Source organism: Oncorhynchus mykiss, chromosome 1, assembly GCF_057628025.1.
Source record: "Oncorhynchus mykiss isolate SJ-2025 chromosome 1, ASM5762802v1, whole genome shotgun sequence".
Classification (NCBI taxonomy): domain Eukaryota; kingdom Metazoa; phylum Chordata; class Actinopteri; order Salmoniformes; family Salmonidae; genus Oncorhynchus; species Oncorhynchus mykiss.
Window position 1 is genome coordinate 88,548,683 of NC_143022.1, and position 15,589 is coordinate 88,564,271.

The 15,589-nt window shown below is 40.4% G+C and overlaps 2 protein-coding genes across 4 annotated transcripts in view; one reads left to right on the forward strand and one right to left on the reverse strand.

Moving 5' to 3' along the window:
• The window catches only part of LOC110513561 (uncharacterized), a 36,381-nt gene extending 28,500 nt beyond the window's left edge, over positions 1-7,881 (forward strand). Inside the window, exons 28-32 of the mRNA XM_036989982.2 lie at positions 492-638; positions 1,062-1,116; positions 3,373-3,561; positions 3,677-3,754; positions 5,294-7,881. Of these exons, the coding sequence (XP_036845877.2) occupies positions 492-638; positions 1,062-1,116; positions 3,373-3,561; positions 3,677-3,754; positions 5,294-5,490 (666 nt within the window). The 3' untranslated portion in view covers positions 5,491-7,881. The remainder of the gene's footprint in view (positions 1-491; positions 639-1,061; positions 1,117-3,372; positions 3,562-3,676; positions 3,755-5,293) is intronic.
• Positions 7,882-8,283: 402 nt separating this feature from the next.
• LOC110519057 (uncharacterized) overlaps positions 8,284-15,589 on the reverse strand; it is a 273,392-nt gene continuing 266,086 nt past the window's right edge. For all 3 annotated transcript variants that reach the window (XM_090243315.1, XM_090243313.1, XM_090243317.1), the window contains one exon: positions 8,284-15,562. In XM_090243315.1, the coding sequence (XP_090099441.1) occupies positions 15,444-15,562 (119 nt within the window). In that variant the 3' untranslated portion in view covers positions 8,284-15,443. The remainder of the gene's footprint in view (positions 15,563-15,589) is intronic.

Genomic DNA, 15,589 nt, shown 5'->3' on the forward strand with positions numbered 1-15,589 from the left:
GAAGCCTGAAGTGTATTTGGAAACAGGCTCAGCTAATGAATGAAGCCTGAAGTGTATTTGGAAACAGGCTCAGCTAATGAATAAAGCCTGAAGTGTATTTGGAAACAGGCTCAGCTAATGAATGGAGCCTGAACTGTATTTGGAAACAGGCTCAGCTAATGAATGGAGCCTGAACTGTATTTGGAAACAGGCTCAGCTAATGCAGGTTTTGAGCAGAGTAAGACAGGTAAGGAGGTCGGGCCACAGGACGAGATCTCCAAGGTCCTCCATTTCAGGCCTGTAACATCAGGGGTTTCTGTCATCCAAAGCGAGACGAGATCTCTGCAATACGATCTTACGGGTTTTTCTTGTTCCAGATAAAAGCAGATATTAGTTTATTACATGGCTTGCTCACCAGCACCCCCGGAACTCAGAAGTCTTCATTGAGCATGCTCAGTACCACCCATGTAATGTTGTTCTGATCCAGTTGTCTCTCCCCTCTCTGTCTCCAGGTTGGAAACCCAGGAGAGCCTGGTAACAGAGGGCCAGAGGGTAGCAGAGGGCAGCCTGGCATCGAGGGCCCAGCTGGTACTCCTGGACCACGTGGCATGCAGGGCAACAGGGGCGCACCAGGAATCAGGGGGTCACAGGGACCGGCGGTAGGTACCCCCAAACCACCTCCACCCAAAACTCTGAAGACTGTACACCTGAACTTACTTACAAACTTACTAACTTACATACTTACTTACTAATTAACTTACGTGCTTACTTATATACCTACAAACTCACTTACATAGTACTTACTTATTTACATAAATACCTACTTACTTACATACTTTCATACTTACTTACATACTTAGTTACTAACCTACATACTTACTAACTTATTTGCATACTTACTTACTTACAAATGTACTAACTTACTGCTAGGCCTTTCCCTCCTGGACCTAGATCATGGACAACAGCTTTCCAGTGTGTCCAGCACAACACAACTAGGGCTTACATGATGCATTTCAGAAGCTAAATCTATGTTTATTAAAGCTGTTTTCTCATCATAAACCTTTTCTTATGTTATCCTTCAGGGTAAAGAACCAAGCGATCAACACATCAGACAAGTCTGCATGAGAGTTATGCAAGGTAAGAATATTGCACACTGTCATTCCTTCAGTGTCTTTAAAATCAATGTATCCCACTCTACCTTTAAGTATAAACACTCTGTAATATCCCAAACCTCATTGTTTATACTATAGACTAGAGGTATTCAACTCTGACCCTATGAGGTTTGGAGCCTGCTGCTTTTCTGTCCTACCTAATAATGAATTGCACACAGCCAGTGTCCCAGGTCTAAATCAGTCCCGGATTAGAGGGGAACAATGAAGAAATGCAGTAGAACTGGCTTCCAGGTCCAGAGTGGAGTTTGGGGGATATAGCCTATCTGGCTTGACAGTTTGAAGAGAGGGAAGCAGAAAAAAACCATCATAAATACGCTTCAACCTTTGTTAGTTTGATGGATAACAGACACCTGAACCCCAGAAATGCTGAAGTGGCAGCCTGTTTTTTTGTCTCTCTCCCTGGGCCCTCTTACAGTATCCCACCCCCTCCTCCCACTACCACTACTCTCCTCCTAAACTCATGACTTTTTTATACCCAATGTGCTGAAAAATGTATTTCACCTCCAGAGGACCTGCACTTTTGCTAAAAGCAGAAAAGCAAAGACTGGAATTTGGAGTGTAAAATACCAAGCCAAAAGCCTTAGGAGTTTTATGTTGAACTCTTGGCACCATAAATACACATATATATTTTTCAGTTTCTTAACGATCGTACCCTTTTTTTAAATTTTCGCCTCAAATGACATACCCAAATCTAACTGCCTGTAGCTCAGGACCTGAAGCAAGAATATGCATATTCTTGATAGCATTTGAAAGGTAACACTTTGAAGTGTGTGGAAATATGAAAGTGATGTAGAAGAATATAAAACATTAGATCTGGTAAAAGATAATATAATAAAAAAATCATACATTTTCTATTTATTTTTGTGTTCCATCATCTTTGAAATGCAAGAGAAAGGCCATACATTAAGGTAGGATCCTAGGTGTAATTTAGAGTCTGCCCACAAGATGGCAGCAGTGTGTGTGCAAAGTTTCAGACTGATCAAGAGAACAATTACCTCACTACACAATATTTTGCATCAAGTCTGCCAGGAGTTTGCCCAAATGTGCCGAATTGGTCAATGTATACATTTTCAAGTACATTATAGAGAACATACAAAAATGCTATGGTAATAAAATATTAAAGCTTAACACTCCCAGGAATGTTATACATGGTGGATCTAGATCATGATGGATCTCGATGGCCAAGCGGGGTGGTTGTGGAGCCAGAGACAGCAGTGGGGTCAAACTATAGAACTCAGTTCCTACATTTAAATATAAAAAAAACAACACCACATTTTATCTCTGGAACCCTCAGGATGACAAATCAGAGCAAGATTACTGAATGTAAGTATATTATTTACCTTCAGAGGTGAATGTATCAAACCACCAGCCGTGATAAAAGTGTTTTGTTGTGCACTATCCTCAAACAATAGCAGGGTATGTTTTGTGTGTAATAGCTACTGTAAATTGGACACTGCAGTTAGTTAACAATAATTTAAGCTTTCTGCCCGAATAAGACATGTCGCTGTCCCGGAAAGTTGGCTGTTGTATACACTGTTTTCTAGTCACATTGTCACATATTGAGCAACAACTGTCCCGGTTTAGGGACACCAATCTCGTAGAGTTGAATGTTTTCCAATAAGTATTTTCACTCTGCACAATTTACTGAGGCAGACTTGAATGTGTAAGAATAAGGAGGACTACAATTTTTATACAATTTATAAAAAGGCCTTCATTAAAGTTCCATTTTCCTCTCAATATCAAATAATTTCTGGGAAAACAATTGAGTACCTTATTGTGATTTTTTAAAATTGAAATGGTCAAAAATAAACAAAAATAGCTATTTAGCAAAGAGACATTTCTCAAGCAAGAATTTTGCTAACACTGTCTGGGAGTGGTCTAAGTGGGGAGGGGAAAGCTGGAACCTAGCTGTTATGGCAAAGAGGTTTGGAACTCTCTTTCTTATTGGTCTATTAACTGATTTACCACCTGGTAATGTCACCAGGCAGGCCAAAACTCCATCCCACCAAAAGAGGCAGAAATCTTAGGCGGTCTTTTCAAACAGCCCCTACACTAAAAGGAAATTATCCAAATTTTCACAATTTCACAGTATTATTCCAACATTAAAGTGTGGAAATATATATAAAACAAAGGAAAATCACATTTTGGACTGCACTGGGCCTTTAATACATTTGATTGATTAATTGTTTGCTCATCATTCCCTTTCCTCTTGCTCCAACAGAGCAGCTAGCCCAGTTGGCTGCCAGTCTAAGGAGGCCGGAGTCTGGAGCAGCGGGCCTGCCTGGTAAGCCAGGGCCTCCTGGTCCTGCCGGACCCCCAGGGGACAGTGGCTTCCCTGGGCAGGCTGGAGCAAGAGGACTGCCTGGCCTCAAAGGACCTCCAGGACTCCTAGGACTCAAAGGACCCAAAGGTGGGGAGAGGATTTTTAATGTTACTGTTATTTGAAAATGTGAAAGCAAAATTCAGCTCATGCACCCAAAGGAGTTTTAGAATAACCCTTGTAATTAACATGCTGTGTGGCGCAGGTGAATTGGGCGACAGAGGAGACCGAGGTCCCACGGTGCGAGGGGCCAAGGGCCAGCCAGGACCTCCCGGTCTACCAGGTGAGTGACATCGACCTTGATCCCCATGGAGAAGCGAACCATCAGTAGCTTACTTTTTATTTATGTTCTAATCCTAGTCTTGGTCTTGGTTGTAGATATTCTAGTCTTGGAGGTTGTAGATATTCTAGTCTTGGTCTTGGTTGTAGATATTCCAGTCTTGGAGGTTGTAGATATTCTAGTCTTGGTCTTGGAGGTTGTAGATATTCTAGTCTTGGTCTTGGAGGTTGTAGATATTCTAGTCTTGGTCTTGGAGGTTGTAGATATTCTAGTCTTGGTCTTGGAGGTTGTAGATATTCTAGTCTTGGTCTTGGAGGTTGTAGATATTCTAGTCTTGGTCTTGGAGGTTGTAGATATTCCAGTCTTGGTCTTGGAGGTTGTAGATATTCTAGTCTTGGTCTTGGAGGTTGTAGATATTCTAGTCTTGGTTTTGGAGGTTGTAGATATTCTAGTCTTGGTCTTGGAGGTTGTAGATATTCTAGTCTTGGTCTTGGAGGTTGTAGCTATTCTAGTCTTGGTCTTGGAGGTTGTAGATATTCTAGTCTTGGTCTTGGAGGTAGTATTTTCTTAATAGCACTGACTTGGACAAAAAATACTTTTTTGAGGGAAAATGTACTTGATATGATTGTGATGTGTTGTTGTCTCACCTAGCTATCTTAATGCACTAATTGTAAGTCACTCTGGATAAGAGTGTTTGCTAAATGACTAAAACGTCAAATGTACACATTTTCTAGAATGTTTTATTCTTGGTCTTGGCGGTATTAGATGTTCTATTCTTGGTCTTGGCGGTATTAGATGTTCTATTCTTGGTCTTGGCGGTATTAGATGTTCTATTCTTGGTCTTGGCGGTATTAGATGTTCTATTCTTGGTCTTGGAGTTTCTAAATGTTATAGTCTTGGAGGTTATAGATATTCTAGTCTTGAGGTGAGTTGAACAAGGAAAGAGTTTGCTAACATACTGTATTCCATTTGGTTTTGTGTTTGGCCGCAACCGTTCGTTATCATTAGCAAAAGATCTGAGAACATAAGTGTCTGTTTTAGGTCTAAACTGCTTTCTAAAAATAATCAAGTGGCCATGTAGACTTTATACAATATTTAGTAGGAATAGCTAAGTCATTTCAGTTAGAATATTCTAGCTAAAAAGTCGCAGTAATCCTTTAAAAAAGTAGCTGTTTGATGTTTCACAGTAACATTTTGGAATGTTCATTCAAGTCATTCAACTGTAATTGTTACTCTGGTAACATGTTTGCCACAAACTGAAGATTTATTGATCTCGCCTTTGGACTTAGAGTCTCTAGAATGTTCTAGTCTTGAGTCTTTGAGGTTCTAGTCTTGAGTCCTTGAGGTTCTAGTCTTGAGTCCTTGAGGTTCTAGTCTTGAGTCCTTGAGGTTCTAGTCTTGAGTCCTTGAGGTTCTAGTCTTGAGTCCTTGAGGTTCTAGTCTTGAGTCCTTGAGGTTCTAGTCTTGAGTCTTTGAGGTTCTGGATGTTCTACTTTGGTGTAAGATGGTTTAGCTAACTCTTCTCTAACTCTAACTCCACAGGTGAGCCCGGAAAGCCTGGTTACGGCCAGGAGGGACGTGACGGCGAGAGAGGACCTCCAGGTGTTCCTGGCCAGGCTGGTGTACCTGGGCCTCCTGGTAATGCTGGCCCCAACGGCTACTGCGACCCATCGTCTTGCAACCTCAGACCGGGGGACATTGACACCAGCATCAAGGGCCCGGAGGGAACTAGAAACTAGAGCCACCATCCAGTGGAGGCTGGTGTCACTTTAAATCTGAGGACTGGATCTAATGGCTGTAATGGAATGAATGGAAAAGTTTCAAACACCTTGGATTCTGTTCCATTTATTCCATTAGAGCCATCACTATGACCCATCCCCCCTTCACCAGCTTCCACTGCCCAACACCCAGAGAGGGGTAGAGACAGAGACAGAGACTAAGATGGCAGATGGACAGCTCTCCCACCCCAACCCTGGGAGCACACAACATCCTCACAGCCTCTCTACTCTGAAGGCTGTTGCTGTAAAGAGGTCCATTCTAACGTATCTGCAGTGTTTTGTGAGAGTGTTCTGTGCTAGCCAGATCTCTATGGGATATGAAGGAGTCTTCCACTTCCACAAATGCGAAACAAAACTAAGTATTTTGTTGCAAAACAATAATAATCCTGAACCTGTTTGGACGTGTAACAGTTTTTTACATGACAGATTTTCTTTTTATTTTGTTGTTTTCAGAAGTGGGTGCCCTATTTTAAGATATTCATGTTTTGAAGACTATATTTGTTTTTATTCCACCGTCCCTGTAAACCTAGATGTCCTTAATAACCACCAGACAAATATCTGTCCTTAATAACCACCAGACAAATGACCTGTCCTTAATAACAACCAGACAAATACCTGTCCTTAATAACCACCGGACAATTAACCTGTCCTTAATAACCACCGGACAATTAACCTGTCCTTAATAACCACCAGACAATCACCTGTCCTTAATAACAACCAGACAAATACCTGTCCTTAATAACCACCGGACAATTAACCTGTCCTTAATAACCACCAGACAATCACCTGTCCTTAATAACCACCAGACAAATACCTGTCCTTAATAACCACCAGACAAATCACCTGTCCTTAATAACCACCAGACAAATCACCTGTCCTTAATAACAACCAGACAATCACCTGTCCTTAATAACCACCGGACAATTCACCTGTCCTTAATAACCACCAGACATGCACCTGTCCTTAATAACCACCAGACAAATACCTGTCCTTAATAACCACCAGACAAATACCTGTCCTTAATAACCACCAGACAATCACCTGTCCTTAATAACCACCGGACAATTCACCTGTCCTTAATAACCACCAGACAAATACCTGTCCTTAATAACCACCAGACAAATACCTGTCCTTAATAACCACCAGACAAAACACCTGTCCTTAATAACCACCGGACAATTCACCTGTCCTTAATAACCACCAGACAATTTACCTGTCCTTAATAACCACCAGACAAATCACCTGTCCTTAATAACCACCAGACATTCATTCACCTGTCCTTAATAACCACCAGACATTCATTCACCTGTCCTTAATAACCACCGGACAATTAACCTGTCCTTAATAACCACCAGAGAAATTGCCTGTCCTTAATAACCACCAGACATGCACCTGTCCTTAACAACCACCGGACAATTCACCTGTCCTTAATAACCACCAGACAAATCACCTGTCCTTAATAACCACCAGACAAATCACCTGTCCTTAATAACCACCAGACATCACCTGTCCTTAATAACCACCAGACATGCACCTGTCCTTAATAACCACCGGACAATGCACCTGTCCTTAATAACCACCAGACAAATCACCTGTCCTTAATAACCACCAGACATGCACCTGTCCTAAATAACCACCGGACAATCACCTGTCCTTAATAACCACCAGACAAATCACCTGTCCTTAATAACCACCAGACAATACACCTGTCCTTAATAACCACCATACAATTCACCTGTCCTTAATAACCACCAGACAATTCACCTGTCCTTATTAACCACCCGACATTTACCTGTCCTTATTAACCATCTGGCTGTATTTGTATGTTCCCTTTCCTCCTCTCCTCTCACTGAAACAGCTGTATACTGAAGCCAACATGTTGATTTCAGCAGCGGCTCCATCCACATCAAATCACGCTAATTCCTCCCCAATAAAGTAAAACCATAAAGCAATACCAGGATTGCCTTTAGCCCAAAGTGTATTTTTTTGTATTTGTAATGTACTGCATCATGTTCTATATTGAAGTATCAATTACCAAAGATAGACCTGGTGAAAAACAGTGATATCAGTTTGTACAGAATGTACCTGGGGTATTTCCAGCCCCCTGCTTTCCTTCCAGAAATCTAAATAAAGAGATAGAAGATAGGACTGACACCAAGCCACACTGACTGACGGACCTTCCATATGCGCTGTACATCTCTGTAAATTGTTTTCAATTGTGGTTAATTATATTTCCTACAAAAAATAACTATCCTAATGATTGAATGTGAGGTTTGTTCTCATTGTACAGTGTGAGGAGGATTCTGAGAGATGATTATTTTGAAAATAAATGGAATATTCCCTTTCACAGTATTCTGTTCACTGTTGAGTACTATGTCACCACCCATAGAAATGAAGTCACTAGAATGGCAATTCCAATGCGATTCTATTTCTATGTGAAATCCTCTCAGGGTTTGGAGAGATGGAGAAAAGTAAGTCAGTTGTTTCTATTTTATTATATGATGATGATGATGATGATGATGATGATACTATTTGAGGGTGACATCACAGTTTGTACAAATATCTATGAGGAGGATCTAGAAATTTCAAATAAATTCTCTTTTTTTTCTGTGACTTTTTTCACTCCAAATAAAGCAATGCTGCGTTCAGTTTTAAAATATATTTCCAACTTTTTAAACATTGTACTCAAATGTACTGCTGGAATACAGAAAACATAACCTCGATGAAGAGAATATAAAAACATATATCTTAAAATGCTCTTGAAACAGTTTATTGACATAAATAATAGACAATCTGGTTTTCAAAACATAGTTTCATATAACCCAAACGTGTGACAGTTAATTAAGGAATTGACCACGCAGAGAAACATTCAGTCAATTCTACCTTTCTAGAAATATGTGATGACAATATCATCCAAATTACCAATTATACTTTTCTCCGTCTCTTTATGGATAATGCATACGGAGCGCCAAGAAAGCAGATATTCTCATTTATAAACTTCACATCAGTAAGATATCGTATTGTATTCACATGTTGATAGTGACACACCAATGTGTAATCTGAGTAGGTCATTACAAGCAAATGAAACACATGAAATGTAAGAAATTATTGTTGTACAGATTTAAGGCAGGTATCGGTAATCAGAGTGTAAAATCAACAGTGTTTTCATAGAATGCTGTAAAGTCAAAAGATTTGTTGGAAAAACATTACCCTTCATACACATTCAACTTGCTGTACAACCTCCATTATATGGTCAAACAGTGGTTCACAACTTCTAAGTATAGGCTTTCATAAATGATCAACAAAAGATGACTAGCTTGGCACCAACTCAATAGGCCTATAGTTAACACCATTTTCTATCCATTACGTTTAGCATTTTAGTCTTGAGGTAAATCTAAACCGTTAGCTTTAAAGTAGCAGTGTAGTAGGATAGTGGTAAGGCTAGAGTGTAACATCACGCTGACTAAACTAGTGTGTGTACAGTATAGCCGTATGCCTCAGATGAGGTAGACCATCAAATTAAAATAACAATTATCACACTCAAACACAAATAACAAAGTACATAAATGACCAAGATAATGAGATAAAACACGCTGTTAAAAGGAAATACTAAATACATGGAGAGGTCTTCTTCTCCACAGAGGGGAGACTGACAAGTGTAGAAAACCAGGACCACAATAGAACAGTGAAAATGAATCGGTTGTTGAGTTGAACAAACTTCTCTGTATGAAGCTTTTGAAGTGTTTGTACGGTGTCCATATTAGGACAGACACGCCTGACGAGACCGAGGCTGTCCTAATATGGACACAGTAGAGGTGTTTTCCCGACGGCAACAAGGTTAGGTAGCAGGGCTGGGGCTAATCCCATTTAAATTCACCCAGTTCAGGAAGTAAACAAATAAAATGTATTGTCATTGAAATCCATTTCAGTTTACTTCCTGAAATGAGAGCATTGTCATGGAGTTGACACCAACCCAGGTAGGTAGTGCTAGTAGAGCTGTTCGCTCATACTGAAGCAGACAATCAGGTGAACCTAGAGGTGAACCCATAGGGAAGCAGACAATCAGGTGAACCTAGAGGTGAACCCATAGTGAAGCAGACAATCAGGAGAGGTGAACCCATACTGAAGCAGACAATCAGGTGAACCTAGAGGTGAACCCATAGTGAAGCAGACAATCAGGAGAGGTGAACCCATAGTGAAGCAGACAATCAGGTGAACCTAGAGGTGAACCCATAGTGAAGCAGACAATCAGGAGAGGTGAACCCATAGTGAAGCAGACAATCAGGTGAACCTAGAGGTGAACCCATACTGAAGCAGACAATCAGGTGAACCTAGAACTCATGGTAACCATTCAGAGTATAAATTGACTTGTATTGAGACTGGAAGCTGCTTGTAAAGTGTACAACAATGTACTGATCCTTCAGCTTCAATACGAAGGCAGTCATCTTGATGTTACAAGAGTAAAAACAACATCCATGACTGTCTTGACCAATCTACTTCAATGGATAAACATTGAAGCTGATTTCTTTTTCAAATGACAACATCTATTACAACATGCTGCCGCAACTCAACATAACAAGAGGAAAACCATTCATGACTATGAAGTAAAGGCCCACTGCAGTCAAATATATATATATAGTCCTAGCAAAATGAATCCTTGAGAAATGTCTGTTTGCTAAAAAGCTTTTTTTGTTTCATTTTGACCATTTTAATTGAAAACAATCACAGTAAGGTACTTAATTGTTACCCAAAAATGATTTGATATTTAGATAAAAACAGGTGCATTGGACCTTTCACCGATCTCCTTCAAGAGAGTTCGCTCTGAAAACACACACACCAAAACATACTACTAGCCTTGAATCCACAATGGTGAAAGGATACATCTCAGCTTGGTTTCAAGGCTAACAGACTAACCACATCAAGCCATCATCATTCATCTAAGGACGGGTGTTGGAATGTGGAAATTAGCACAAGTTAATACAACACATCAGAGGATTCATTATTTGAAATAAAATGTTAATCAGTATAGCAAACAATCTTCTAATGAACACTAGAGGGCCCTGTCCACTTACAAATGAAGTAAGGACACGAGACACAGCTCACCATATTCTGTGTCATTCTGCCTATGGCTGTGTTTACACAGGCAGACAATTCTGATATTTTGCTGTAATATTGGTATTTTGACCACTAAGATCTTTTGCCAATAATTGGGCAAAAGAATCAGAATTGGACTTCCTGAGTAAACGCAGCCTTTGTGTCTTACTTCCGGCAGTATCATTTAGCCACATAAAATGTTCACGTTGAGATGCCAACAAAACGAGCAAGCAGTAACAGTGTGACATGGAAATAAAGAAATGCCTCAATGTTGTTAACCAATTAGCTAATGTCTTCTGTAATAGTCAAAGGGTTGAATATGCAGTTACCTCATTGACATATAATGACCTGAGCCATACATATCACCAAGCACAGGAGGTTGGTGGCAACTTAATTGGGGAGGACGGTCTCATAGTAATGGCTGGAGCGGAATGGTGTCAAATACATCAAACACATGGTTTCCATGGTTTCCATGTGTTTGATGCCATTCCATTTGTTCCGTTCCAGACATTATTATGAGCCGTTTTCCCCTCAGCAGCCTCCACTGTCACCAAGCTATCTTCAAAGACCCTCAATCAATTTGATGCTCTGAAATACTAAGAGAAAATCTCCAACTCAAAGAAATGGGAGCGCAGGAGTGTGACATTGTTTTTAACCCCAATTTCGTCATATCCAATTGGTAGTTACAGGCTTGTCCCATCACTTCACTGCAACTCCGGTATGGACTCGGGAGAGGTGAAGGTCTAGAGCCATGCGTCCTCTGAAACACAACCCTGCCAAGCTGCACTGCTTCTTGACACACGGCTCGCTTAACCCGGAAGCCAGCCGCACCAATGAGTCGGAGAAAACGCTGGGCCAAATTGTGTGCCGCCTCACGGGTCTTCCGGTCACGGCCGGCTGTGACACAGTCTGGGTTCAAACCCGGGTCTGTAGTGACGCATCAAGCACTGTGAAGCAGTGCCTTAGACCGATAAAAGAAGGCAAAAGAGACAATTTAAACATCACAAAGTGTCAGCTCCACCCATGTACTTTCTCCAACTTAAATAATTGCCTTTGAGGGTCCAGATCTAATCAAACCTACATTAGTATTAGTCTCCCAAGGCAGACGGATTGCCTCCCACCATGTATCCAGTACTGCCTAGGGTCGGTTTAAGGAGACGACAATAATATAGTTATTGTATAGTACCTTTGTTTAACTACAGAATGCGTCTGGAAACACACATCTTATCAATCTCTATGACGACAGTCTACCGGGTGTTTTTCCCGGGTTTTAGGTCACTGGGTCAAAATGAAACACCTAAGGGCATGTTTGTTTGAATTGAGGCCTGAGTGACAGAGAGAGCGCTCTGATAACATTGGAGAAGTACAGAGATATTTAATGAATGTCCTTGATTCTTAACTTATTACTTTCCAATCAGAAACACAACAAATAAATAACTAAATAACTCCAGTCTTAAAACACACCAACATAATATATATGTATACAGTGACAAACAATGCTACATGGTCAAACAGTTGAGGGAGAAATATGTATCTGAGCCGTAATGTACAGATATTGTCAAAATAAAAAATAAAAACACTTTCAGAAAATAAGAGTTCAAGTAAAGACCCACCAAGAAAACAAAGAAAGAAAACTCAGAAGTAAAATATTGCAGTGTTGTTATTAGATAAGAAAGATCACCTCTTATGGCTTCAAAATCTAAATATACACATAGCACCCATGTAAACTGATGTACACACAGTTCTGATGGAGGAATCAGCTGTATACTCCATGTAGACTGATGTACACACAGTTCTGATAGAGGAATCAGCTGTATACTCCATGTAGACTGATGTACACACAGTTCTGATAGAGGAATCAGCTGTATACTCCCATGTAGACTGATGTACACACAGTTCTGATAGAGTAACCAGCTGTATACTCTCCATGTAGACTGATGTACACACAGTTCTGATAGAGGAATCAGCTGTATACTCCATGTAGACTGATGTACACACAGTTCTGATAGAGGAATCAGCTGTATACTCCATGTAGACTGATGTACACACAGTTCTGATAGAGTAATCAGCTGTATACTCTCCATGTAGACTGATGTACACACAGTTCTGATAGAGTAACCAGCTGTATACTCCATGTAGACTGATGTACACACAGTTCTGATAGAGTAATCAGCTGTATACTCCCATGTAGACTGATGTACACACAGTTCTGATAGAGGAATCAGCTGTATACTCCATGTAGACTGATGTACACACAGTTCTGATAGAGGAATCAGCTGTATACTCCCATGTAGACTGATGTACACACAGTTCTGATAGAGTAATCAGCTGTATACTCCATGTAGACTGATGTACACACAGTTCTGATAGAGGAATCAGCTGTATACTCCATGTAGACTGATGTACACACAGTTCTGATAGAGGAATCAGCTGTATACTCCATGTAGACTGATGTACACACAGTTCTGATAGAGGAATCAGCTGTATACTCCCATGTAGACTGATGTACACACAGTTCTGATAGAGTAATCAGCTGTATACTCCATGTAGACTGATGTACACACAGTTCTGATAGAGGAATCAGCTGTATACTCCATGTAGACTGATGTACACACAGTTCTGATAGAGGAATCAGCTGTATACTCCATGTAAACTGATGTACACACAGTTCTGATAGAGGAATCAGCTGTATACTCCATGTAGACTGATGTACACACAGTTCTGATAGAGTAACCAGCTGTATACTCCATGTAGACTGATGTACACACAGTTCTGATAGAGGAATCAGCTGTATACTCCATGTAGACTGATGTACACACAGTTCTGATAGAGGAATCAGCTGTATACTCCATGTAGACTGATGTACACACAGTTCTGATAGAGGAATCAGCTGTATACTCCCATGTAGACTGATGTACACAGTTTTGATGGAGGAATCAGCTGTATTCTCTCCATGTAAACAATAAAAGCTGAAACATCATGAATCTGACCCCATAAGCAGACGTTATAGTGACATATAAGTAGCTAATATGTCATCATAAGTGACGTCTAACTTAGTGACATATCAGTAATATGTCCACATATACCTACGTAGTTAAATGGCACTATTTGTTTGTTTGACATATTCTAATGAGACCATGTTGCCAAAAGAGCAGCGATGTAACAACATCTCCGATCCTACCATATTCTATTGGTTTCATTGTACTGGGCAATTTCAATCAATCCCTGTAGTATTTGACATGTATTTGTTTGCCCTCTTTGGAGACAAGACCATGGATAAAGGGAAACTGTCCTACTTCATGTTAGCCATATGTATGACTGCAAGAAATCTACATTGAAGTCCTCGCGGCTAACTTCACGTGAACGTGAGGTGATACGACATTAGCATAATATACACACTTACACACAAACTGTACATGGAATAAATGTCAACTTGACCAAGCCGTCACAAACTACATTCAGTTGGCATTAAGATAGTGTTTAACCCTTGATCATGTTGTGCTGGTTGTCTTGAGATTTGGCAACAGTCAGGCGATGTTACCTGTTGAATAATATCAGAACTCAGAACCCAATCTAGCAGGCTACTCAATTAGTCTGTTATGAACACTACATGTTAAGGTGTATAGTATGTGGAGAGATCTCACTGAGTAACACCTCACATAAAGTACCTGTAGGGTGACGTTTTGATACCAGACCATCCCTTTACAATTACAACAGTATCATGCAATATATCTGACTGGTAGTGTTTGAAACACAGAATATTTAGCATTCTCAAAACTTCATAAAATTCATAAACAAAGCTCTAGTACTGAATTACACGACAAGATATTCATTATGTTATGTAAATGGATCAACTCATGTAGCTAGCTTCATTCTAACACGTTTCACAAATATCCCACTCATTGAGGAAATATATATTAATATATGAAATATATATTCAGAACTATATTTCGTGTTATATGATCCTCCTTCACTTTGCAAAAACAGTTCACACAAAGAATATTGATTAGTCATACACAAACACACACATTTCAGACTGCCTGTTTACCAGCTCACACACACACAACGAAAATATCAAATGAGACCAAACGTGTGCATAGCTATCCCCATAAACAAGCATTATTAAATCTTTAAGAAAATGTTTTCTCCCGACAGTATTATTTAAAGAAACAAATTCATTTACGGCCTTGAAAGACTTCATGTGAATGAATATGGAATGCATCAGGTCACAGCAGGGGAGTTGTGTGAAAACAAGAAATACATGAAACAGTACTTCATATCATCATCATAGCTACAATGACAATAATAATGGACTGTAACACATTTCAAATGAATAGAACAACCATCAACGTAAAGTAACACATAATTGCATTTCAATGCTTCTATGGTCATAAGAAAACCGAAAGGCGGTTGTGAGCGCTCCAGGGTGAAGTTTCCACTAGGTACAGATCTAGGATCAGCTTCCCCTCCCCCAAACCTAACCTTAACAATTAGTGGGGAAAATGCAAAACGGACCCAAGATCAGCATCTATGGGCAATTTCATCTTACACCATTGTGTTGAGATACATATTGTATCTATTTCTGGTTGAGTCTTTCCCATGAAAAGCAGAAACAGAGGATGTGTGTTTTCAATGTAAAACTGACCACAAGGACGATACTGTCTGTCTGATATGAGCTGACTGAGTGATCAGGCTCCATACGCCCGGCTCCTGTGCCTGCTGTAGAGAGATGGAGGCTGGATGGGTGGAGGGGGCCCCTGGGCCCTAGCCATTGAGAGAGCCCTTATTCATTGAAGGGTCCCCTCAATTGAGGGGGGACCCTAGCCGTTCCGTCTGGAGTGAGAGGATGGATGGAGACAGTCACTGGGATCACATTTACCATGAGGTCCCTGGGGACCTGAAGGGCCCGATGGCCCCTGGATACTGCTTCCAGGTTCACCTGCAGACAAAAACACTTTCACATTTG